The sequence below is a fragment of the Leopardus geoffroyi genome, chromosome D3, assembly GCF_018350155.1.
Source record: "Leopardus geoffroyi isolate Oge1 chromosome D3, O.geoffroyi_Oge1_pat1.0, whole genome shotgun sequence".
NCBI classification, from domain to species: Eukaryota; Metazoa; Chordata; class Mammalia; order Carnivora; family Felidae; genus Leopardus; species Leopardus geoffroyi.
The window spans coordinates 32,868,967-32,896,630 of NC_059339.1; the positions used below are offsets into that span (position 1 = coordinate 32,868,967).

General features: G+C 40.7%; 1 protein-coding gene across 18 annotated transcripts in view; it reads right to left on the reverse strand.

The window, feature by feature from the left end:
* The window catches only part of PIEZO2 (piezo type mechanosensitive ion channel component 2), a 472,860-nt gene that overhangs the window by 50,985 nt on the left and 394,211 nt on the right, over positions 1-27,664 (reverse strand). For 10 of the 18 annotated variants that reach the window (XM_045458713.1, XM_045458718.1, XM_045458711.1 and 7 more), the window contains 9 exons: positions 26,687-26,930; positions 24,240-24,336; positions 22,489-22,648; positions 18,540-18,629; positions 16,355-16,476; positions 15,195-15,266; positions 10,448-10,554; positions 9,069-9,167; positions 4,926-5,040 (listed from right to left, as the gene is read on the reverse strand). In XM_045458713.1, the coding sequence (XP_045314669.1) occupies positions 4,926-5,040; positions 9,069-9,167; positions 10,448-10,554; positions 15,195-15,266; positions 16,355-16,476; positions 18,540-18,629; positions 22,489-22,648; positions 24,240-24,336; positions 26,687-26,930 (1,106 nt within the window). The remainder of the gene's footprint in view (positions 1-4,925; positions 5,041-9,068; positions 9,168-10,447; positions 10,555-15,194; positions 15,267-16,354; positions 16,477-18,539; positions 18,630-22,488; positions 22,649-24,239; positions 24,337-26,686; positions 26,931-27,664) is intronic. The other 8 variants (XM_045458723.1, XM_045458719.1, XM_045458722.1 and 5 more) reach the window with 1 other exon arrangement.

The following is a 27,664-nucleotide window of genomic DNA, read 5'->3' on the forward strand; positions in this document are numbered from 1 at the left end:
GAACAATATTTTGGCATGTGAAAATGATAGGAGATTCAGATTTTAGTGAACAGAACCACACCCATATGTTTACATATTGTCTGTGGCTACCTCTACCCTACACTGGCAGAGATGTGTTGCCACGGAGACTTAGGATCTGCGAAACTTAAATCATTTACTTCCTATCTGTCTCATTACAGAAAAAGTGTGCTGACTCCTGAGACATACCATTAAATTTTAATTTTGAGCACCTCGGGGTAATGTTACATATTTTAGTGTGTCACCCCATAAAACGGCATTATAGGGTTTCATTTTATTTCTTAGTCTTTTATTCCAGGCTATGGATGTCAGATCTAGCAAATGGAAATATGCGACACCTCGTTAAATCTGAATTTAAGAAAAACGACATTTTTTTTTTTTTTTTTTTTTTTAGTGCAGGTCTCATACCATATGTCCACATTATACTTAAGCTAAAAAAATTATTTGTTGTTTATGTAAAAAAGAAAATCCAACTTTCACTGGGCCCCATGTATTTTATCTAATGGTACTAAAACCATTCACAATCTAACTTCAATTAATCTTTTCAAACTTACTTTCTATGCTGTTTTCCACTACTCTGTTTCACATCCTGTCTTTATCAACTAAGCTGACCTGCCCTTTAGTTTTCATACATGGCTTTGCTTTCTTCTGGCAGGATGTCAGGCTCTGTTAGAAGAGTTTTTCATGAAGCACTGCATTCCTTAACACTCCCAGCTATAAGTTCTCCTTTCTCCTTCTAGTCCCACACTATTTTATCTGTCCTTAATTTTTTTTTTTTAAATTTTTTTTCCACGTTTTTATTTATTTTTGGGACAGAGAGAGACAGAGCATGAACGGGGGAGGGGCAGAGAGAGAGGGAGACACAGAATCGGAAACAGGCTCCAGGCTCTGAGCCATCAGCCCAGAGCCTGACGCGGGGCTCGAACTCACGGACCGCGAGATCGTGACCTGGCTGAAGTCGGATGCTTAACCGACTGCGCCACTCAGGCGCCCCTCTGTCCTTAATTTTTTAAATGAAACTCTGTACTTTCTACACCGTAAGGGATTTTCCCCTATACTTGTGTTCCCCATTTGTCAAGATAGAGGGTCTGGAGCCACGATGCCTGCATGAATTCCAGACCCATCTGGATGGCTGTGTGACCTGAGGCCAGTTTCTTCCCTCTCTGGTACCTCATTTCCTCATCTGTGGGACAAGGAGAGTAAAATGCCTTGGACTGTTGTAAGGACAAATGAGTTACTGCACAGAAAGCACTTATGGCAACACCTGGCACTTAGGAAGGTGTGCTTCTTCCGTCTGAAAGTAATCTGGAAGAGATGAGCCCCTCTACCAAAGAAGAAGGGGCTAAATAAATATTTATTAAAGAAATAAATAAACCTCTATTTCAGTCCCAGTATCTTCTAATTATTGCTGTTTTCAATCTGAAGGTCAACATCTGCGCATGAAATAGTCGCCATGACACAGAGCAACGAGATATTTACAAGATGACTAAAAGACACATTTTTAGAGCCAGTCAATGAATTTTGTAAGCACAAATGTCTGAAAAGAGCAAATACAAGTTTGGAAAAATAAATGGGGTAGTGAGGGGAACTTGCAACACTAAATATTAAAACCTCTATAAGCTACTGAACTCAACAGATGACACTGACCCAGAGCTAGACAGTAGGATAGTGGATCAAAGTCCAGAGTCCAGCAACATACCAAAGAATAATTAGGAGCTTAATATTGACAAAAGTGGCATTCAAATTCACTCGGAAAAGGGAGGATCATGTAGTCAGCAGGGCTATAGCATAATTGCCTATCTATGTAAAAGTAAACAAAGTAGATCTCTACTTCATGGAATAAAAATTCAACATGTAAATAGACTTGGGAGGAAATAAGTGAGACCATTTGTATTGTATGTGGGGGAAAGACTTTCTTAAGCAACATGGAAACCTGGAAACTGCAAAAAGACATGGAGACCTTGTTGACATCACAAAAAATTAAAACTTGTTTAGATAATAGATACCATAAACGAAATCAAAAGATAAAAATTGGATGGGGAAACAAACTTGTAACACATGAAAAAAGGATACTATCCCTAACATATAAATAGTCCCTATAATAAGGGCAAACAACCCAGTAGAATGATACTACGGAAAATGATAAAAATGTTTAAATCTTAGATTGGGAAGCAAAATGCCATGAAAAATAGGAAATAAAAAATGTTCAGTCTTATTAGTTAGGAAAGCTCAAATGAAAACAAAAGTCATTTGTCATCCCTAAGAAAGACCAACAGTAAAAAAAAAAAAAGTAATAACATCCTATAGGGTAAGGGTACAGGGAAATGGACACTCCTATCCCTTACATGTAGGAGTATACATTTCTAAAACCTTTTGGGAAACTATAGATTAAAGTAAAAAAACAAGTCACACCCCCTAACTCAGAAATCCCACTTTTGATGACTTTTCTGTGGAAAGTTTGTGTTCTTTGTGGCTTTACACTACACTACACTACACACACACACACACACACACATTCACACCCACATGTATGTATGACTGTATGAATTTCTGTGCAAGAATATCTATGATAGCATTATTCATTGTGGCAAAAATTTGAAAGCAAACTTAATGTCCATTAGTGATGGAATAGTTGAATAAATTATGCATATCCATATTGTAGAGTATTTCGCAGCCATTAAAAAAAGGAGGATATAGTTTTATAAATACTTAATATGAGAAATGTTTATGATACATTGCTAATGATTACCCCAGAGCGATTTGTATAGCCCGGATTCATTTTTGAAAGTAAACAAAGGAAATGGTGCCTGCATATTTACACACACACATAAGTAAGGACTGGAAATGAACACTACATATTCTGAGGCTTTGGCACCTGTGGGGGTGGGTTTCCAAGGGAGATTCTGCATCTAGCTCTTGACTGCTTACTTGTTACATTGGCTGTGTCTTCATGTTGTCTTTCAAACCAATAAAGTAAAATCAAATTAAAGCTACCAGGAGGTAGCAGGGGGCAGAATGGTCAAAAAGGAGACAGATTGTGCAGTTAGAGTTCCATTAGTAATTATGCTTTTCTTTGATTTTTGAATACATTTTTAATTTCACACAAAAAATCGATGTATATGTTCTTTGTAATGAATCAAAATATAACAGATAATCATACCACTTAATCTCAGTCTCCCCACTCCTCCCCCAGAAGTAACCACCGTTAGTAACTAATAAGTATTCTTCCTGATCTTTCTCTTGCATTTATACACCGTTATATGCATGCATTAAAAATGCAAAATACTGTCTTGAGGAACGCTGGTTTCCGTTGTTTCATAAATGGTTTCATAATGTGCTGCCGTTTGTAACACAGTACTTTTCATCTAACAGTATGTCAAGTTTAAAGTACAGCTGACCCTTGAACAACACAGGTTTGAACTGTGCAGGTCCATTTATACGTGGAGGGTTTTTTTTAAATAAATACAGTAAAGTTCTGCAAATATATTTTGTCTTCCTTATGATTTCCTGATAACATTTTCCTTTCTCTAGCTTACTTTATTGTTAGAATACAGTATATAACATATATAACATACAAAATGTGTGTTGACTGTTTATGTTAGCAGTAAGCCTTCTGGTCAACAGGAGACTATTAGTTAAGTTTTGGGGAAGTTAAAAGTTATACAAAATTTTTGACTGTGTGAGGGTCAGTGCCCCAACCCCCACATTGTTCTAGGATCAGCTATAATCCATCTCACTTTTTTAACTACCGAATAGAATTTTATAATATATAGTAACATAATTTACTTGACTCTTCTTTATGTAGGCATTGAGAATGCTTCCAAGTTTTTGTTATTAACAAAACAAATGATGTTTGATAGGTATTCTTAGACATGGGTCCTTGTGCACATGTGCAGATATTGCTTCAAGTTGAACCACACATCTAGAAGAGGGATCGATCTGTAGTGGGAGATGGACATTTAACATTTTTATAGATATCAACACATTGCTGTTCAAAGGGGATGCACTACTCTACGACACAGCTCGTCGTGTTATATGGGTTGTAACTCATACAAACACTTCTCTTCCCACTAACTCCAAATGGTGATGTTAACAAATTAACGAATGTTTGGGTTTTTCCCAATCCAATAGGTAAAGCAACAAAAACAACAACAACAAAACAACAGTATGTCAAAATATGGGTTGTGGTTCTCCTATTAGTAGTGAAGCTGAGCTCCTCTATTTCCGTTTCCTGATCTGTGAATTGTTTTTCACATCTATTCGTCTATTGGGTTGAACTTTTCTTTTACTGCTTCTTAGAAGTCCTTAATATATCCAGAATACTATTTCTTAGTCTGATATATATAATACAAATATTTTTTCTGAGTGCCCCACTTGAACTTTCACTCCACTTTTGGTGCTTAGCTGTAGCTTGGAGTTTTTCCCCTCTTTAGAAATGTTTTCCTATCGTATGTTTTCAAATGTGATGTGGGATATGGCATTGGTAGTTAAGTTCCATTTTTGGTTCCTGATACTGTGTTTTTCCTTTTCTTCTTAATCAAACTTCCAAAGGTTTACCCATTTTACTAGTTTTTTCTAAGAACAACTTTTCACTTAACGATAGATCTTGTCTTGTATTTCTTTTCTATAATTTAACATCTGTTTAAAACATTAATTCTTCCTTCTACTCTGAGTTTAATTTGTTCCTCTCTCTCTTATTTTATAAAATGTACCTTAACTTAAATTTACATTTTTATTTATTCCAAGGGTCAGACACAAGCAACGAAGGACAAGTAGAACTCTGTGCATTCCTCAGAATGTAAGAATGTCATTCCTCCAAAGCTTCTGTCCTTTGTGGTTCCCTTTGGGATCCCAGGGCCACAGGGACAGAGAGTGCTGGCTGGGCCCTGCGCTCACTCAACACTCACCATCCCCAGATCCTTTTCTCCTTCTTTTCTGTTCTTCTCTTGCAGACCTTTTTTTCTCTTTGCGCCTCTGTCGGAGTGCTGTTTTAGGGTCCGTGATCCAGGCTTGATAAACAAACTGAAGGGAGAAAATTAAATTATTTTCTGCCTTTTTAATATTTAAATGAAAAGAAAAGGGACCAACACCAAGCTTCCTGACTTTTGGAAATATATACATATTTTTCTGCCAGCACAAACTAAATCTTCTGCTCCCACATCCCTCAGTATTCTCAGTTGACCTGTGCTATTTCCATGATCATGAAATAAAATATGAAAACAGATGTTGTAGGAGTGTATTTCATTTGGTATCACAGTCAGGAGATACTTTGGGTGACCATCATTCCCCCCAAGTCCCCATGTACCACTACCACTTGTGACAGTGACTGACTCTTTTGTATTGCACACAGTAGGAATAAGCTGGACCTCTTGCTAAGTGTCACTGGAGTGGTTTTCTCCCCTCACTAATAAACTTTGAGTCAAAAACAAAACACCGTTTACTCATTTACTTTGGGAAAAGAGTTTAGTACATCTGATGCTCTCCCTTGTGAAAAACAGCTATGACCAGCAACTTGAGAAAGGGTTCTGTAGACTGATTAGTATTTGGAGAGGAAAAATGAGTGCGCTATTAAGGTTACAGAGTTATTCCAGAATGTTCTGGAAGGAAAACTGTGGTGACCTTGGTTGCCTTTTGTCATTTTCATTCAAGAGCTGAAAACGGTTATGTTAATATAAAACCGATAACCACCGCAGAGCAATGTTGAACAGTTCACCCACCAATAGTCTCCCAAATCATGCAGAAGGAACAAAAAAAACAAAAAAAAAACCCTGGTAAACAAAGTCAGCCATCTGTAATCACGAAGCCAAGCAGGCATGCTCCTCATGCACCCACAAAGCCACCTGGGTCTCAGGGAAGCTGGGTTTTCTATTATGATGTTCAAGTTGGAGGGCTGTTTTGTGGGGGCACTTTGTAAACCCAGACACTTTCACTGTACTCTGTATGACTTTCAGATTTCAGGAATCCTTGGAAAACACAGTGTAAGCAAACCACAGGCATTGTGAGGTCAGTAAAAATAAAGAGGGACCCAACTTTTTGATGTACGGAAGTGTAAAAGTCATGGGTGACTAAGGAAGAGAATTTCTTTTTTCCCAATGGTAGAAATCTGAATCTAATGGCAACTAACACAAGTGTAACATCTGTATTGTTTCTGAATAATAATAAATCCAAGAGGCAAAAAATAATCCTATTTTCTGCCAAAAATGTATTTTGAGAAATGAGAAATGAACTGACACTGGACAAAGAAGGACCACATGAAGGAATTTATGGTAGATGTTTACTAAGCATGCTACTTGGGAACTCTATCAAGAATATCTTTGGGGGTGCCTCGGTGGCCCAGTTGATTAAGTATCCAATTCCGGTTCAGGTCATGATCTCGTGGTTCGTAAATTCAAGCCCCACGTTGGGCTCTGTGCTGACAGCTCAGATCCTGGAGCCTGCTTCGGATTCTGTGTCTCCCTCTCTCTCTCTGCCCCTCTCCTGTTCATGCTCTGTCTCTGTCTCTGTCTCTCTCTCAAAAATAAACATTAAAAAAAATTAAAGAAGAAGAAAGAATATCTTTGCCAAATATGTAAGTTCCCTTGCTTATTAAACCTGTCACCTACCAAAAAGAATATCTTTGAGGTTTAGTAAATTAATAAGCAAACTTGCTTCCACAAAATATTGATTCTTTAAAAAAAAATCTGAACTGCTAGATGCAAGAAATTTTCAGGTTTAAGAGCAACATACGGTGACATTTTCTTTAAAAAAAACGGGTTATGACCATATTGCTTTTAGATCATGCCAGAATCCCCAAGATAGAAAATAAAAGAGTAATTCAGGGTTTGTGAATGCATTAGGTATACAAGTTGGAGGAATTCTTTTATACTGGAGAAAAATGGGGAAGGAGGGTGAGAAGGAGAGAGACAAGGGTCATTTAGGACAGAATTGCAGAACTCTTGTAGATGGGGGAGTATCATTAGGATTTTGCCTTATTGGGGCACCTGGGTGGCTCCGTTGGTTAAGCGTCAGACTCTTGGTTTGGGCTTGGGTCACGACCTCATGGTTTGTGAGTTTGAGCCCCTGCATCAGGTCTGTGCTTGGGATTCTCTCTCTTCCTCTCTCTGCCCTTACCCCACTTTTTCTCTCCCTCTACTTTTCTCTCAGAATAAATAAACATAAAAAAAATTAAAAAAAAAAAGATTTTGCCTTATTAAAAGGAAACTCCTGGTTCTACCTATAATCCCAAATGACGAAGCTGTCTCACTAAGATGAGAATTTACATAATTCAAAGAAGGGGGAAAAAGAGAGGGGAAGAAAATCTTATGAGGAGTCCCTATTTGTAGGTAAATTATCTTAATGTTGACGTTTGGAGCTACAAACTCGGTATAGTGCCAGGAACATTTGATAGAGGGTCAGTCTGTTTCAGGAAATGGTGATGACAAAGTAGGAGGAAAAATCCCAATTCTTATTGAGTGGAGAAATGGAAGTTTCTTACTGAAACTTCTCAATTCTCACATTGCAGCCATAACCACTGTTCAAGTTCATGGGACACCCACACCACTAACCATAAGTACAAAAAATACAAGAAAATGTCCATAAATGACCTTTGGTTTCTTCAAATTGCCATTATTAGTCTGTATTCTCAACATTATCTTAAATTCTAGTTACTTATTTATTCATTCATTCATTCATTCATTTATTCACTCACTTACTTTACCTTAAATTTTATCTTAAGTCTTATATGATTTTTATCTTAGGCTTATCTTACCTAGTGGGGGGGGGGGGAATGAGATTCATTTTCCTGATAATGTACTATGCAAAAAGCATTTAATTTTTCAAACAGGAGAGGACTTTATTGAAGCGAATGGAGAACCTTAACGGAAATTGGTTAAATTTAATAGACTGTCCTTTGATTCATGTGTAACCCAGGACTTTCTTTATGTTGTCTGAAAGAAGTTGTTTTGTTTCTTGTTTTTGTTTTTAAATTAAGACGGGGATAATTACATTGCAATCTTTCATATAAATTCTTAAATATGAATGGAGAGACTTATATGGTAGTCATAAAAGAGAAAAGAAAAAGAATCTTAGGGAAGTTAAAACATAGAATATTAAACTAGCAATCAGAACGCTGGCATTTTAACCTTGAATTTATCCTATTCAAGATGGACCCCCAGCTGTCTGTCCCCTGGGAGTTTGAGAGAAATACAGAATTTCAAGGACCTGCTTAATTTCCATAACCTGCATTTAAATAAGGTCCCAGGTAAAATGGGAGAAGCACTGGTCCCTCTCACTATCCAAACATTTGCTAAACACATGAGCATAAAGACCTGAGAGTTTAAGTGCCTGCCCAGACTAAGTGCACAGAACCAGCTTTCTACAAAGTACATGAACAGTAATTCATTATTTATGATTTCCAATAATGGGTGGCTACCGCCCAGGTAGCTGGATACTTTCTGCTGTGCATTAGATTAATTGACAAATAGCCTCCTCGCAGTTTATCCCGCACTCTCTCTGGTGACATGGGCGTGAGAAACTCCACAGACCGTACATGGCAGCACGGTCTTGTGAGGAATTGTACCAAAGGCAGGAGAGTAAAACGGAAGACGATATCCGATTGAGGGAAGATGGAGACTTGAAAGGGAAGCCAACAAGAAGGTGGAGAAAAATGAGTCTTCTATTACCTTGGTCATAATTTTACCAGCTTTCTGAGAACAATTATCACACATTTTACACATCATGACTGACGCATGCAACCAGATGTGACCCTTTTCAAATGAGATGTGACGTAGGCCAAACTACAAGAAGGACAGAGTAGATACGTATCTGCATTTTCTCTCTCTATGTCTTGATAGGCTCTTGTGTCAACTGAAGAACAAGAATGAAATAGTAAGAAATTTGGCTTCTCAAAACTCTCCTTGGAAATGTTTCCCTAATATTTTAAGTTCTTATACTTCCTCCGTTGTACGACCTATAGAGCAGGGAAAATGCAGATGGAGGCGACAGGGATCTGCTTGTCTAAATTTCTACAGAGCGGAGGGTCACACACCACACGTCAGTGAAACATCAAATACCTTTGCAGCTCTGATTAAATACTGAAGAATAGTTTTGGGAAGTTTAATGACAGACTTTGGCAAGGCTAAAATGGCCGACGCAAACTTCCCAATAGCTCTCTACAAAGAAGGACAAAGCGAGAGTGATTAGTAGAAAAACATCAAAGACTAACAATTTTACATATGACGTCAGTATGAATTTGTCTCTACAGTTACATCAGCTAGGTTAAAACGTGCCCCATCACTGAAGCCGGAACAAATGTGCTTTGCTTGTCGGTTCAGAATAGGAAAATAGTCAGCCATTGCATGTAATCCATAAACACGGTGAGGAATGTTCTCTTCTTGGCTGAATGAGTGATGGTTATAAGGAAAACTCATGAGAATAAAGATACACACGTCAGGTCATCGGTATTTGACGAGCCAGCCACACGCACAGACACCACCTTTAAGAGACACAACTCAAGTAGCGATGGGGCCAGCGAGGAAGCATCAGAGCAAGGTGGCTCCATAAATAATTTAGTTCTTCAATGTCGTTGGGAATACAGGGGTGGATGTAACCCTGCAGCTTGAGGAGACCCGGTCAGCAGAGTGACAATGACCTTTTCATGGACACATCATGCGGCTTCATGGGTATCGCTCCATATGTCTTGGATTGTAATGAACGGGAAAGAACAGTCCTCACAAGTGACTCTTTGGTAAAAGAAATATATGCCAAGCTTTCACCCCATGTGTAACTCTACTGACAAGTCCTCATCGCTAACAAGCATTGCTTAGACAATCACTGGGTACACCGTATTAGGCTGGTGAGCTATGTCACCAAGAATGAGGTGGCACATTCTGAAAAGGAAAGGCAGCTAAGATGAAAAAATCAGGACTGTGCTGGCTGTTTTCATGACTGCAGTACAGTCTCAAACCTTTGACAACACAAATGAAATGGATTTGCAAAATCTGAGGTAACATGGAAGTGGCCGTTGGTTCCAAAACAAAGCAAGTGCTTTATTTTTATGATCAACTATTTCACGTCTCAAAATGGGAAGTCTGCTCAAGCAATCCAGAGCAATGCCAGAGAAGTCTTCTTCACCTTCTACTTGTAACAGAAAAATAAAGTTCACCCAGGGAAGCTTTATTTTTGGTTTATAGCATCAGAAAGGTTTTTGATGCACGGGAGCAAACACCTGGTGGGAACAGTGTTCTTGAATGGCAGGAATTACACCGAAGCTGAGGGCAAGCAGCGTTACAGTTTAATGAGGGATGGATGATTTCAGGTGGAAATTAGAAGCTTCTGGAAGCTATAACACACGTGAACATGGCAGAAGAAGTCTAGGCCTGCATTCAAGGTCTGTCGGAAAGAAAAGCCCTTCAACCAGCAAAGGGCACGGTTTTCCCAACCCCAGAATTACCTGGAAAGCGGACCTTCTTGGAGGTTCTTCATCTTCCTTTTTCAGTTCTTCCTCTTCCTCCTCTTCACTATCCGTTTCAAACAAATAATAATCTCCACTCCTGACCACTAAGCAAAACAAAATATTTACTTATTTCTTGCAAGAGAGATGAGATCATTAAGGGCTTATTAGTGAACTGCCCCCCCCCACCGATATACACATTGTCCACAAAAGACCAGCAAGAGATGTTGGCAGGGGGGGAAAAACAAGAGATGAAGAGAACTCATTCTGGGCTAACACTACATGGTGTTGGTGTGGCCGGGTCTACAGAGCATGAGGCCTTGTCTATGCCATGTAAGAAAACTGGCCACTGCTGGGTTCATCTGATATTCTCTTCCTTCTTCATTGTAAATTTTACACAGATAACACCGGATCAACTCTGCAGCAACCAGTTTTGTTACCAAGATGGCCAAAATAGTGGATGGAAAACGGTTACAGTTTCACAACTCAGACCAAGTCGGCAATTTGGGTCCTTTAGACGAGGCCAAAGTGAAGTAGAGGATTTGGTGTTGTCTGAATGGGTCCAGCGTGTGGTAGAGACGCCAATTAGGCTGATTCAGGACCAAGAATCGGCATCACCGACTTCGACTTCACTTTACACTCTGCAGACCTGGCTGCTCCGCATGTGACACAGGGGACAGAGCATACATGGCAAGACATTTGAAAGAGTTAAACAAACACAAAAAACATTCCCCCGCCCCCTCCCCCCCCCCACCCACACACACACACAACACACACACACGCGTTGCCACAAGGAGGAAATGGGCAGGTAACATTAAAAAAACAAAACAAAACAAAAAAACCAACTACAAAAACAGCACCACCACCACCACTCTGGCTGTTTCTACACGTAGCACGGGACAGACTGAGGCACGGCAGACATGGCCGATATGGTTTAGCGCTGTTGGGCTTCTGGTCAATAAGGAACTCCGGCTGCTCACTGAAATGTGAGGAGAACCATACTGACCAGAAGACACAAAGCACAGACGGTCTGGATTGTCCGTGCCTTGCCTTGCCTGATCTTCTCCCTGCAAGAACATATTGCTGTGTTAAAAGGAGCAGAGGAAGCTGAAATGTCCAGAGACTTAAAGAAATTTGAGAATCCCATCTTTGTCAGCTTGAGCGTTATGTTAAGTTTATCAGAGAAAAGAGACCCAGCGTACGTATTGCCGATGCTACGAGAACTGTACCATCATTGCGGGGGAAAAACATAGTAGCACTTTCAAGGTACATTCAAGTTTTCAAATGCTGAGGTGTCTTTTGGACGACATAACATGATGTCTTCCGTGATCTTTTGGATTCGTGCGTTGTAAGGTAATGGAACACCTTGGCTTGTTTAAAATTAGTTGCGTGACCATCACTAAACATGGCCAGAAGGTAGGTAATTTTGCCCAACGCTTTCAGACCGTATCTGAAGCCTCCATCCGTGAAGTTGCACACGGAATGAATTGGGCCTTATATCCTTGAACAGAAGCACTGTAGTTTGTTATTTTTATTTTGAAGAAAGAACCAGGCCCAGAGTACTGGGTCCAGGCCTGAGGGAATAAATGCAATACAACAGAAGGTAAGAATAAGCAAGAACAAACCAAAGTCACAGCATTACGTTTGACAGTGAGGAAGACCATTAAAGTAATGCCTTCAAGTAAGCTCAGACATTTGCAGGAAAGTTACATGGACTCTATGTCACATGGTCATTCGGTAAAAAACAGAGTATTACAGGATTGAGCATTTTACCCTCATTATAGGCTCTAAAATCAACAATAGCTTCAACTGTATTCAATCATACCTTCTGTGACTTTTACTCGTGTGGACACACTGAGCCCAAACGGTTTTCTTCTCAAGCAGTCACAACACCGATTTGATCATTTTAAAAAAACAAACTATCAATTTGTATGCGAGAAGTAGAATTGACACGTTAAAACAAAGAAGGAAATGCTTAGGAAAATCCCCTATTCGTTTATGAAATGTTACTGAGATAAAAGTACGAAAACAACAGAGTGTTTTCTTCGGTGCTATCTGCTAATAATAAGGAGAGAAGCTCTTACATACACATTTGCTAGTTCAGAGAGCGATCCTGCCCCCAGCCTGTGTCCAGAAACATGTGGATATTGATGTGATTGCTGAACTGAGTGCAAAAATAACTTTTAAAACCTACCACCTGTATCCCCAGAAGCCCGGACCTCTGTTTCAGATATTTAACAATAAAGTGAGGCTTGTCATTACTTTAGGAAGGTACTGAATTGGCATGGAGGCATACTACCTTGGAATGGAAGGTATCATTGAACAGCAATAATGCAATCACATGTGTGCACATAGGTATGGAAGTGGAAGATTGGCCACCTACAGACTATGTTAAGATCTTGACTGCTTGCCAGTATTATGAACAACTTGGCCATATCACTGTATCACCTGTAGACTTACACAAGAGTATTCAACTACATGTATCCTCACACTCCGCACCTGTAAGGAACCATCTAGGCAAAAGCCCAGTGACTCAAGAGATTGAAGTAAGGGCTTTTAATAAAGTGCTTCCAGATCTAAAGATAACTTTTGGAACTCATCATGGCCTAAGAAATAATCCACAGAGTCATTCCTTTCCTTTCCTCATGAGCTGGTAAAAGGAAATGTATTTTGCGGAAAAATTTTAACACCACGGTCAGAATCTGATTCCAAACCATGAATTACACACATTCCTGCATTATTGCATCGAGAGGTGTTGTAACAAGGCACATTTAATTTAATACCAGTCTTCAAGAACTCGATATAATGAGGGTGAAATGAATCAGAAAACTAAAGTCAATAACCTTCATAAGCAGTTCTTTTTCAGTTATTACCAACTTGTAAGATGATTATCGAAGACCATATCCAATTCCTTCCAAAATTCAATGTTTAGACGAGAAAAGGAAAGACAACTACAATTGCAACGGGAATTTACCCCAGGTGAGAGAGAAAACATTCAGTAGGACACAATGTCGAAATGGATAGGTCTGTCTAAACTAGCAAAGGGCCCTTTACAAACAGAAAGATAAGCACAGTTTTCTTGTGACTTGATAGAAACAGGCTTACAGTGTGCTGCATTATTGGATCGTTAGCATGACGAACATGCCAATGAACAAAAGATTCAAGAGTCACACACAATTTCGATGTGAATCTTTGTCTTTTGACTTGGCAGCAGGTGAAACAAAACTCATTGAAAGTCATGTTTTTTTTTTTCCCTCACATAATGCTATAAATTCAATGTTTGGGATTAAATTTAGTATTATTCAGGCGTGTTGAGCAAATTTTGAATTAATACTTCCTTAAATCGGCTTGCTGATTTTAGAAAGTTAATTTTGGGGCGAGAGAAGCCAACACGTGTCTCTTCTCAGAGACACGAAGAATCAGGCACGGCAAAACATTCTGATCAACTTGATTTTCTAGTGATTCTGAAGATCCCGTCAGTAGAGTCTGTCCCACCATCGTGCGACACTGTGGGCCTCAGTGATAGTCCCTGTCTGATCACGTTAGCTGAAGTTATTAAGCCACAGGATAAGGCATAAAGGCCTGAAGGTATTATTAGTAATTTGCAACATCATGAATAATTATTCAATATTTGAACAAATGCAAGGAGGGTCAGACTGAAATGGATCATTCGATTCTAAGACCGTCCACTGGCCAATCGTGAGTGATATTTCCTTTGCTAAGCAGAACAAATATAGCCACTGAGTACCATAATTCCTCATCCCTTTTTTCCTGTTTTTAAAGTTTATTTATTTTGAGAGAGACAGGAAGAGAGAACAATAGCAGGGGAGGGGCAGAGAGAGAGGGAGGGACAGAATCCCAAGCAGGCTCCCCACTCTGCACTGAGCCTGACACAGGGCTCGATCCCACGACTGTGAAATCATGACCACGACTGAGATCATGACCTGAGCTGAAATCAACAGTCGGAGGATGCTTAACCAACTGAGCCACCCAGGCGCCACCCCCTTCATTTCTTTTAATGATCAGGAGAGAAACTTTAATTCTATGTGGCCATGAAGCTCTGCTTTTCAAAAACTGTTGTCCACCTCTGCTCTGAATTGGTCATGGCTGGTGGCTCTACAGCCATGCCACATGCTAGGCTTCGAATGTGGAATGTAGTACGAGAGCCCTTTGAAACTGGGGCAGAGGCAGAATGAGAAAGTGAACACATTTTAAGTTAGCCTCACCTTTATATTCAATAAATTGCCAAAAGACCTTACATGCAAATAAAATCAAAGCTCTGGGAAGAAGGGGGAGGAGAGACTCATCGGCATCCATGCCTAGTGCCTTACAAAGAGGGTCACAAACACTTTGAACTAATGAGTATCCTCCCAGGGGGAGCCAAAACTCATGTTCAATAAGGGTTTTCAGTTACAAGACAAATACGTATCAGCAGAGCTCTGGACCTCAGAATTAGATAAAAAGGTAGCAATTCTTCGCTTTCTGAGCCCCTAGGATGCTCAGGCATGTGTCAGCCACATGCGGGGCTTTCTTCAGACGGCATGGTAATCAGCTGATTTCTCTGGAAGGTTCCATCACCAGGGCCCAGAGACCCATTTCCATGAAAATTTTCCTACACTCTGACCCCCTATCAAGTCACAAGGATCAAACCATGCATGGAACACACAGGTCATGGGGACGCCTGAATTCTGGTCAAGGATATAAGGGTTAGAATCGATGAAATTGTAAGAGGATCAAGAAAACCTACTGGAAGCATGATCAACCCAAGGCCGCCACCACTGCTTTTTTTTGCCCTTGGCTTTCTGTTTGTCTGCTTCTCCTAAAATAAAATATGTCCAAATATTAATTCTTATGAAGTGAGAAAACAAATTTTGAAAACCACGCTTTAACAACTCAAATGTCAAAATCTAGGTAAGTTGCAAAAGTACATCAGACGTCAGGGAAAGAAACTATATCAAATCTGAAATGTTTGCACGCATGAGCAGGCGATTTCACAAGGCAAATACTAAGTGTTCTATGAACATTATGCCACATTTTTGCTTTCTTTTTAGTAATAGAGTGCATATAAAGAAATATAAAAAGGAAGGTTAGCTCTCAAAAAGGCATCGCACATTGAATTTTCCGGTGAATTAACAGAAAAGAAGCATCACCTAAACTTTATAAAACAATATAGTGGCAGATAATTTGTGAAGATGCATATATTCCAATAACCAGGAGTTTCCTTGTGATTATTTTCATGCATGGTTGGAAAAATACAAATTTATTGGTTATTAAATAGGTGCTATATACTGGAAAACACCATGTATTATTTTGCCATTCCCCTTCAAATAGAAAAGCATGCAAACTTCTATTAGAAGACCTTTTAAACTTAATTGGATATAGTAAATCTGCAGATATACTGCAGATAGAATAATGTATATTTCATTTTAGACTTCATTGGAACAGACAATAATTGAAGGATACTTAACTACCATTATTCAGATACCACATAAAATATGCATACATATTTCATTTTTGTATAACATTTATAGAAATCAAAGACAACAATAGACTGTGTCCCTAAAATATCTAAAATATTTTCCCGAAAGGAATAAATTAAGCAAATTAATTCTCATTTTCTTCAGAAACACATCTCTGTGAGACAGCAGCTAGGCTATGTGTTGATTAAAGTCATTGTGCTGAAGAAGAGATACTCATAAAGTCACGGAGTCATTACATATGTACTTTGTGAAATAAACACATGTATCCCACTCACAATCAGAAGGTAAAACTTGCTGAGTTAAAAAAAAGATACAAACATGCATAATACCGGCAGAGTAAAAGTAATGTTATTTTACAGCCCTAGCCCTTGTCATGCTATTATTCAATGCCAAGCTACTTGAACAAGAGGGAAACGTCTCGACATACTTTCGTCATCCTCTTCAGAGAGTTTTTGGATGTCTTGGCCTTCCCCTGATTCCTGGGTCAAGCTCAGCATCCTCTCCTTACCCTTTTTGTATTTCTGTTGCCTGGCTTTGATGCGATCCATCCTATAAGATAAAGTAGCAGCAGCAATGCCAAGAACACACCCACAGTTACCACATGATCCGTTTGGGTTTCCACTTGTATGTATGTGGGTAAAATCACAAAGTGGTCAGTATTTGGGACTTTTGAATGTTTTTTTTTTTTATTGGCAACAAGCATCTTCTTGGGGGACAATAGATACATGTCTACACACACATATATGTGTATATGTATGTATACACATATGTATGTATATATATGTGTCTCCCCACATCTCCCTGTTATTTTGCTCTACATAGATGCTGGTCTTAATAATATGATCACAATTATGGTAAAGTTTGGTACACAGTGCTTTATGTCCACCTACACCTTGTACCAAAGGCATTTGAACACACTAGATGATGAAATGGAAGTCCTTTATTCTTCCAGATTTTGCAATTTTTAAAAATTGATACCTGTGTATCTCACATAGTGGTGAAAATCAAATGAAAAGGTATGTAAGTGTGAGGACTATTTTGTAAAAAGCATGTTGCTCTTCAGATGCTCTTAAGTATTCTATCAGACCACGTGACTCTTCTCTATCTCAAATCTAATCTCCTATTGGTTCTGGAAAAATGTATTATTGCATCTTTAATTACTGAGTTAGAGCCTTTTATTTTGTCTGCTTAATTGGGAAGTCCAACTATTCAGAAACTGCAGTGCTGAACTCTGTTTCCCAGACCTGTCCTCCTGCGGTGTTTCAGTTCTTAAGTTTCTTAAAATTCTGGATATGTTGCTCAAGTTTTTAAGCTGATTTCTGCTTCCTGCAACTTATACAGCACTTTTAGCTTCTCTTTGGCAATGATCATTACCTACCTTCTTTTATATTCTGACTTTCTGTCACTTAAGAGGATGCATTCTTAAAGCAAATGGAAAATATTCAGTAAAGTGAATGATAGTAACAGGTTTCCCCTATGGGTAATTAGGAACTCATTCTACATGTGGGTCCAAATTTATTATTTCTCTGACCTGATGACTAGAGACCACAATGGCAACAGTTATACCATAACTGTTTATATGACACCTTATGTAACTCATATCATCAATTGCGGAATAAGCCAGGCAATGGGATGGTGTAAATTATGCTAGCAAACATTTTTGCATGGGGAAAGGAGCTGGGAAATGAGGTCATAAGGGAATTAAGTAGTCTCAGCAAACTTGGGGGATTTTCCTGGTGGGCTGATGGAGTCTCCACTTTCCTGGAGAAAGTGGCTAGGTTTTGAATTCCGTGGCCATCAGCTCTTAAACCTGCCCCTCAAATGAAGAGCTACTGATCCTCGGAAGTGACATTTACTGCTGAAAATTTCACTCCAAGAAAATTCTTTTCAAGGGATCATTTAAAAATTAACTAATTAATTTTAAAAAGAAATTCTCAAAGCTCTTGAGTGGAGTCAGTCCCTTACTCGACTTCCCCAGAACGCTGCAGCAGAAAACAAGCTCTTGAAGCGAACACAGGGAAACGGGGGTTGTATTTCTAGTACTGCCTCTAGTTTGTTGGGGATTTTAAGTCATCTAATGTCATGGGTCAACAGTTTCTTCCCAAAGAGACTGTATCACACTATCTTTAGAGATCCTTCCAAAGCTAGGACTCTGTATTTATTCCTTTAATCCACAGATATAATGAACATTTGCTCCACCTCAATGGTACTAGCAAAGGCCCTGTCTCATTCATGAACTCTTTTCATCTTTATAAAAACCCAGATATGATTGTGAGCCCTAATTTCAACAGGAAGTTGAAATTCAGAGAATCTGAACCATGTGCTCATGGCGCCAGAGTAAGCAGCTGAACCAAGACTTGACATTGGTCTTATCCAACATGGCTCCCCTTTCTACCATGCTGCAGCCATCTTTCTTTTAAATTATTTCCATTTTCAGTCCAGGGAGCATAAGCTACTGCCATGACACAGAGCAAATACCCAGAAGTTGTAAAAGTTAACACAAATGGGTTTTTCAGGGGATTAAGGGTACCTGGGAGTGGAGAGCCAGCCCAACAGGATCAGGCAAACCAAAATTAAAAGGAAAGGAGAAGAGTGAAATAAAGCCTCCTTACTGCCTCTTCAGTTGATCCATTGATTTTTTCTCTTCCTCAATTCTTGCCTTTACGGCCTTTACAATTGTGGCCTGGAAAAGTTCAGCCCCTCTAAAGAAAAATCAGAAATAGAGAAAAAAATCAGTATTTCTATCCTTTTTACTTACCTTCCCCTGAAAATGATTATGAGGATTAGAAAACATTTCTTTTTAAGTCATTAACTGGATTCTTCTGGCTGGCAGTGGGAGTCTCAAGAGCCCGTGTAGAGGCCCCTTCCCAGTGGATGAACACGGCACAGCCACGCTCGGGAGGGAGTGGGCCTGCTCACAACCACAGAAGGTCAGTAAAACAAAACAAAACAAAACAAAACAAAACAAAACAAAACAAAAAAATGGTTTGTGTTTTTCAAGACATTGAAAAGAATGCATCCCTTCAAACCTGTCCCACTGAACCTCGTATCTTAGCGAAGCATTACTCACCTGACCTTATTATATATAGTTGCCCCATGAGGGACCATTTGCAAGGAGGAGTGAGTTCAGATTACTTTCCTACTCAATGAGCAGAAGCAGGTATGGAGTGAGTTGGGCTAAGGAAATAGGCGAAGCTGGAGTTCAAGCTCCATCACGGGCACGTTCTGTCTCCTGCCTCTTTGCCTCTCTGCTTCCCTCCTTCCAATCCCTCTGCCTGTTCTCACTTTTCAAGCCAACTTTGGGTCCTCCTAGATCTATTTCATCAACCTCTCTTAATATCTTCAACTCTGGTTCCACTGTCATCTGATCATATCCGCTTGGTAAATCCCAAGTCAGCAGGAACCCAGTGGTGTGCCAGCCCTGTGCTGGGGCTGTGGTCAGAGGTGCAGGACAGGCGTGACCGGGCACGTTATCTGCTGACTCCTCATGCGCCCTCGGAATTCTTCCCTACAGCAGCTATTTAAAACCCCTTCTACTTTTCTGGAATCTAGACTTCTGTCAAGGGCTCTTCACTCCTTGTTTCCTACTTCCCGAGAGAACGTAAGTCATGAGGCAATAGTTTGCTCAGCTGCCTCCCACCTAGCCTGCGGAAACTCTTTCCTGCAGTGACAGTGGGAAAGGTGACACTGTCGCCTACGGTCTGCCTGTGCACAAGTCCCTTCCCATCCCTGCAGCCAGAGTGGCTCCATCCTTCCCTTATTGCTCCATTTCTGCATCCTCAGCCTTCTCACTGCCACTGAGTCTTCCTCACAAGCATGCCAACATGCTCACATCCTGCTAATCTTAGCAAATAAAAACCCGCGCACACTCATAGTCTTCTATGTCCGTGCATGAATATCACCCAGTCACTGTCCCTAAGCCTTTCCCTTCAACCTCAGCTCTCCCATGTTTGGCTCTGGTGCCCAGGTGTTGAGGTCACCAATTTCCGTGTTCAATTTTCAGTCTTGTGTTTGTACATTCTGTCTGCTGAACATCTGTTTTGAAACAGCCTTTCTCGGACTCCAAGGGCACCATGCTCTCTTAGCTTCCTTTTCTCCTTTCTGGATCAGAGTTGCTGGTCTTCTCTGCCCATCTCTTAAGTGTGGATGCTCCCCAGGGCCCTCTTCTCATTCACATTCCCTCCAACCACTCACCTGCTCTAATCCCCTATGGGTCATGAGGCCCCTCGAGTCTACTCCCACCTCCATACCTGTCCTCCCACTGGACTTGCCAATGGGTTTGGTTTTACAAGCTCACCAACCCAACAACTCAGGTCTGTGGTCAGTGTTCTCCCAAGTCTAGAGCTTCTTGGCATCTCTACATTTGGGAATGGTACCACCATTTGCTTCAACCAGAACCCTGGGCATATCATCCTCTACCCTCTCCTTTCCAGCTGCACCTCCCTTCCTTCCAACTTTCCAGTTGTGCCGATTTTACTCTTAAATATCTTCCTAGTTTATCCCATCCTGGTCTGAGCCATTGTCTCTCTTCTGGATCAGCAGAGAAGCCACCTAACCGGTCCCTTTGCCCATGGTCCTGAGTACACGCCACAAGCAGAGTGAGCTCCTAAAACATCATTAAGGCCACACCATTCCTTTGCTTCTTATTATCTGTGGTATTACTTTTAAAGTCATAAACATGGTTTCTCAGGCCCCTGATAATTGGACGTCTCCCTATCTCTCCAGCTTATTTGTCATCATTATCTTCACCTTCAAATTTCTGTTTTTCAACCATGCTGAGCTTCTCAGGGTTTCTTCATGAAAACTTCCCCTGGTAACTTCACTTGGGCTGTGTCCCCGGCCTTCCTCCCCTACCTCCTGTTCATCCCTCAGGGTGCAGCTTAGAATGGAAGGCTGCCGTGGTTCCTGCCATTTGCAGGTGTTTATGTACCCTTGATATAATCCCCACGGCTTCTCTCCTACCATCACACTAGTCACATGGCATTGTGACTGCCTGTTGATGTGTCCTTCTCCCCACAAGGCTACAAGCTCTGTGAGGGGAAGGCCAACCATCTGCCTCCTTGTAACACAGTAGGCTGTGGACAAATCAATAAATGAATGAATATCTTTTCTTTGGAAATTCCGTTGTGAATTCAACGCTTGTTAAGACATGGCTCTTCTTGAACAAGCATGAGCTGTACTCTGAACCAAAGCCATCAGTTTCTATAACATGAGGAATATGGCTTTCTAAATAACTGTGATAACTTTGAGGGAAAAATACCGGCTTACTATTATGATCTGGATGTCTAAAGACCAAATGTTTAGGAAAAGCCAAAAAAAAAAAAAAAAAAAGATGTATTTATCAGCACAAATACCAGTTGCTCTACAAGTAAATAAAATTTCTATTAGGATAAAATATCTTGGATGAGCCCCCCAAAAGAAAAAGAAACAAAAAGAAATAAAAAAGGACAAGACATTGTGCTCTAATGAAACTGATATGCTGGGTGTTAGAAAAACAATTACAATGGTAAATTCTAGGGCCAATATTGTGCAGAAAATGAAGTCCCTGTTCATGTACATAGTGAGGGCCCATGGTGACACAAAGCTCCTCAGAGTAAATGTAGGTCCCCTACTGAAAATTCTTTCTACTGGGCTCCAAGTTAGTGAACAAAGGCCAGGAACTGCTTCCCTACAAATGGCTTCTGAAATAAACATTTTGTTTATCCTGGCAGAGGGAAGGAATAGTCTCTAAGAGCACTGGTGGTATAAACAGAAGTGTGTTAATCTAAAACACAAATCAAAATGATAGATTCTGGAAATTCCATATGAGACAAGCTGATGATTATCAGATTATTTAGCACCATGGGTCTGATGGAATCAGCAAGGCTGGTGTCCCTGACATGGGCAGAGCTGTCTAGGCATTGCCTTTAATACCTACCTTTCTTCCCAGTCTTTCCCCTTAAAGCTACAAGATTGGGGCAAAAACTGGAAGAAGGGTAGAGTCTAGGAAGAAGAAGGTAGTGTGGCCCGGTGACCTCTTGTTAAAAGAGAAAATCAGGTTGTTGGGGAAAAGAGGTTGAAGGGAAGGAAAAGATAAGAAAAGATGGATAGGAAGGTTTAGAATGAGCTTCAGTATCTATCACACTCCTTCTCAACCTAAATCTGAAAAATAATACATAAGTGTGCTTTTCTCCGTTTTTAGGCCAGAGCCAGAGAGGGGGAATGTGGACTAGTCTCTATAGAGATCAACACGGTCTGTGTTTCTGCTCTTCCTGAGGCCAAAATGAGCGATGCCCAGTGAGGTGGTCTGTGCCCAGAGGGCTCTAGATGACCAGTCTGTCTTTGACCTCTCGTAGCATCCCAGATCTTTGTAAGGGTGACTTGGTACCAAAGACTTTCTTGTTACTCTTCTAGTTTAGGTTTTCAAGGCCTTGTGCTAAACCCTTCTTGGATTGGTTTCTCCAGAAGGGGTTTCTTAACTTATTGCAGGTTCTACAGGCAAGCTCAGACAAGAGCACAGTGCAATATTACTTCCAGACAGATACTTAAAGGGAAACCACTTGATTTCATGGCCTGACCCACCTTGATGCCAGGATCTGTGAAGCTTTTATATCAGCCACAACGTGTAGGAAATAGTAACTCATGAAAACTCTTCTCTGCAGTAGGAGGAAGGCAAAACATATGCTGTCCCAAATAATTCCTGCTTCACCACTGGGGAGTTTACATGAGGAATCATCATCAGCTGGGGTCAAAAAGTAGAAAAAAAAAACAAATTAAAATTAGCATCCATTTTCATTGTTATTTTATAATATCTGTGGCATAATCAGGCTTGGGAACAAGCCTCAGAACAATATTCTGATGCATGGACTTACTTATGGATGGATTTATTTACAAGCAAAGATACACATTTCAACTCCAATGTCAACATTGATTTGTAAGACTGACCACAAGTAACAGTGTAAGGCACAGACAGGACTCTTCACCAAGGGTGCCTCTTCAGGACTTCTCTCTCTGGGAGAGAGAGGTTTCTTTCTCCCTGAACAAGGGCCATGGAGAAATAATGTCTCTATGTCCCGATGCCAGAGGCAATGCTCTGATATGAACAAATAAACAAACAGAAAACAAAACAAAAAGCCCCGGCTATTCTGGGAATGGTAATCCGAGTATAACCAGAAGAGCAGTTAACACAGTATGGTCGGTTAGAAAAAGAGGTTATCAACAGATATCTTATCCTAAATCAAAACAAATTCCCAGTTGCTCTTCATCCTGGGCAAAGGGTAGCCTGGATTGGAAGCCACAGTGGAGAGAGTGCCGTGGTCAAGTAGCCCCCATTTCGGGCACCATGGAGGACCAAGTGTGGTTTTGTCCTGGGTTCTGGTAACAAGAGGCAAAGGATGGGAATGGAAACTTCTGCCTCTGCCCTGGGAGTCTAACTGCAGAAACCGTGGAGGTTCTTCTAGTTGCCTTCCTGATTTTGAGGTTCCCTGAGCTTCCTGAGGAGAGAAAAATCTGGAAGTCAGAGGTACTCTGACTACCCAAGAATCTAGCTGCAAACACCACAGGTCTATGGACTTCTGTAACCCTTCCTAATGTAACTCAAAGAAGTTTGGGGAATTATTACAGGCCACATAGAATCCCCAGACCTGCCAGGTCTTGTACGTTTCCAGAACATGACTAAACATGTCTAGAATAGGGGCACTTCATGGTATGGACAATAGAGTCATAATGTACTACAGTCCTATAGCCTCCATCTAGAAAGGGAATTGACCTCTTTTTTTCTGTTTTGTTTTTTCATTTTATTTACTTTATTTAAAATAAGTTTTTTTTTAGTGTTTGTTTATTTTTGAGAGAGAGAGAGAGAGGGAGAGAGAGAGAGAATGTGTACGCATGTGCATGCAAGTCGAGGAGGGGCAGAGAGAGAGGGAGACCCAGGATCTGAAGTAGGCTCCAGGCTCTGGGCTGTCAGCACAGAGCCTAACCTGAGGCTCAAAGTCACGAACCGTGAGATCATGACCTGAGCTGAAGTTGGACACTTAACCAACTCAGCCACCCAGGCGCCCCTCATTTTATTTATTTGAGAGAGAGAGAGAGAGAGGGAGAGAGAGAGAGAGAAAGAGAGAACACAAGTGGTGAGAGAGGCAGAAGGAGAGAAAGAATCTTAAGTACATAGGGCTCAATCCTACAACCCTGGGATCATGACCTGAGCCGAAATCAAGAGTTGAAAGCTCAATGGAGCCACCCAGGTGCCCCTTTGGCCCGATTTTAACATTAGAACAATACAACTGTTCTTCCTTCCCTGCCCTCCCACTTCCAAATTTGCTTTTCATACTTACGCATTTTATAGCCTTTGACTGTACAGGCCAGGCTGAACGCCTGGATCAACCAGCAACTATTTTGAACCAATTTTTCAATGTATCCACACGCTCCTATCTGAAAAACAAACGGGAGTGGCAAACTGTGAAACCCTGCACCCAGAAAAAGAGGTTGGTGTCTTGTGATCTCCGTAAGTGCAAGAATTCATGAAGTCTCTGTGCTAATGATTCCAGAGGTAACCTGTGGTACATAAATTTCAGTCACCATGGGGCAATGCATTTGATGCTTTAGAAGTACCATAGTTGCCTGGGGGAAGATAAATCCCATGAGTAAAGGAAGAGTCTTTAGTGTGATGATTTTAGCACTTAGAAGCCTCTGTCTTTTCACAGAGAAAATCTTGGACTATTGCAGGAACAAGATGAACTCTGTGATATCAAATGGGTGAGCAATGACCCCCGAGACTTTGACTTTGGTACAGTCACTTTCCCACAAGATCGGACAAATTACACCTATGCTGTTTGCCAGAAGATCATTACAAACATCAGCTGCATGGTTCAGTTCTTAGAATAGGAAAAGAGTACGTATTCTGAGCCTTTTTTGGCCAATTCTCTGGGAAAAGGATTATTCTTTGTTGATTGGCATGTAGTTGTCTCATAACAATGATGCATGTTAAGTTCACATCTTGAGGGGGAAGGAGTTTAAACAAACAATCATTGCCAGCCAAAACATAAAGGTGATGACTGAATTGTGTGTATTTCCTGGGGATATGTGAGGTAGGAAAATGTCATTAGAATTTGCTTGCAAACTGGCAGTTACCCAGCTTGAGTGGCCATGCCCATTGGAACACGCTTTCCATGTGATGATACATGTCCTCCACGGTCATGCTTTCATTTGGGTTCTCTAGGTTGGGAATCTCCTCTTCCCTTTGCCTCCCTGGACACCCTTGATTCTGGTTTTCAAGTCTCTGACAGGTTCAAATGGCATCGCGTCTGGAAAGTCAGCTCCCAACTTACTTAAGCAAGGTATGAGTCACTCCTTTTTCTTGTTCTGGTTTTCCGAAGATGTCGTGATGATTAGCATTAACAGACCAAATTATAATAACTAATAAGTAGGTTTGTTTTCCCTTTCAGAGTGTGAGTTCATTAGGGTAAAACTTGAAGGCAATACTGTACCTAGTTCTTCAGGAGAAAAGTAATGTCTAGCAAAGAACAAGTCTGCAATATAGGTTTACAGAATGAATGAATGAATGAATGGACTTCGTAGCTACACCATTTTCAGGAGTGGTTGTAGGAATCGGCCTCTGGCAACAGATCCCTCCCCATCACACTGGCTGTTAAATAAAATGTTACTCTGCAGTCCTGTCTCGTACCCTCTCCAAGAGCTTTCAATACTACCCCAAACGTAAATAAAGATCAGTGGGGTAAAATTGCTGCATAAAAGTCACTTTTACTACCAACTGGTCTTAGACAAAATTTCAGTGGTCTTAGACAAAGTAAATGACTTGAATACATATTCATGGCAACCTACACTTGGCTTTCCAAGACCTCTATACACAGCAGTACCTCTGTCAAAAAAAATTTAAATGCCTTCATAGACTTGCCCGGCGAGCTCATCTTTAAGTAGCCAGGAAGGTGAGAAGCAGGAAATTCTCACATCACGTCTCTTCTAATGCACTATCACTACTAGAGAGTAGTGGACACAAGGATTCGCTTTGACTTAGGCCAGCTAGCGATATATTAACTCATTCAGCTCGTGCAAGGTTGCCGTTTAATTTCGTGAAACAAGTAAGTAACTTAAAAGCTGTTCTGTGAGCCAAAATATTTGATGCAATTCTAGGATTACTAGCGGGCAGTCTAAGTTACCTACCAGGCCAAGGGACAAGTTGTACCCTGAAACATGGATATTTAATAGCAGAGCAACTAAATTTTGCAGAGGAAGGACATCTGTTTTGCCTCAACCCTCTACTGGCTTAGCTGAGCCCTAATCAGGACCCTTCTGCCCAGAGGTAACCACAAAGTTGCATTCTCCTGTGTGTTTACATCTCATGGGTACACGAAATGTGCATTTAATAGCCCATTCTGTCTCATTCGCCACCCTACAGTGTTACAGAGAACTACGCTCATTTTATTTTGTACTTCCATAATGCTTTCTAGGCAAGCCAACATGATATGCCTTTGGAAGAGATTCAGTGACTAATTCAGCTCATGAAAGAGCCATTTTGTAGCACAAAGTGTGAATGGTGATAAATTATCCCTCAGAAGAAAGGGGATTTTAACTGAAAAGTACATTTTAGGATGCAAATACACATCCTCTTGTCATGTGACCTTGAGATGCTGACCTTGCAGCATCTCATTTGGGGCTTTTAAGAGAGCAGGGTGACTGGCAATTGGGCTTTTAATAACCACTGAATGGATTGTTTACTCTTGTGCTGAAACCACAAATGTGTTATACAGTGGGAGGCACTTACTGATAATATGTTTTTCATCGTAATCACAAAAACGTTGTATGCAATCAGCCAGTCCCAATAGCGCAGGATGCTCCTGATGGGTTTCAGCAGCAAATCACCCCCAAAGAGCAGGAAATAGAAGCAGGCCACCAAGTAACCCATGCAAAAGATGCTGATCCTGGTTGTCCCCGTGATGAAGATGATTGTGAGGACAAACCAGAAGAGGTAGCTGAAGATGATCACTTTGGACATGTCTAAGTATGATCTGGAAAACAAAACCGAACCATCAAAGGGCAACGATACAAACACACAAAAAAACTAAGTCGAGAGATTCTGCTTTAATGAGGGTAGGAGTTCATATTACTCATTTGACTCTCTTGTAAGCAAGGCAGGCCGTGAGCTCGGTATTCATCTTTCATTCAACACTGCCAGGTCTGTAGGAAATTCTTGCCCAGTTAGTAAGAGACGAAGAGGTAAGCTGCGCAAATACTTGTTAGTATCTTATTTGGGCCAAATTTCCCACAAACAGCAGGATTTTCCACCTATTACTGGAGTACTCAAAATTCCTCCCTATCTTCCTGTGGGAGGCATGAAAAATTAATTATATGTTAGAAGAAATTCTAAGATACAGATGCCTTCTGAAGCAAGAGAACAGGGAAGAATGGATTCACTTTCAATGAACTAAACATTAATAGATAAAACGAATCCGTGTTCTACCCGAAGGTCTTACTGGAGATGGGAGTCTGTCCCTGCAGATGAGTAGTAATTCTCACAAAGCGTACACGGTCATGGTGAGGCTTGTAGGCTCTGTCCAACACTGTGTCTTTGGATGGCGTCAAGATTCCTTTTTGGGGAGTAATTTTCCCTGTGACCTTCCTGATGAAAGGTGAGGCAGCCTGTAGGTCACTCACTGTGCAATAAATGGCAGCTGCTGGGAGCTTCGGAGCATGGGTCACTGACAGCTGAGGGAAGTGGTACCCACAGGCCAAGACCCATCTG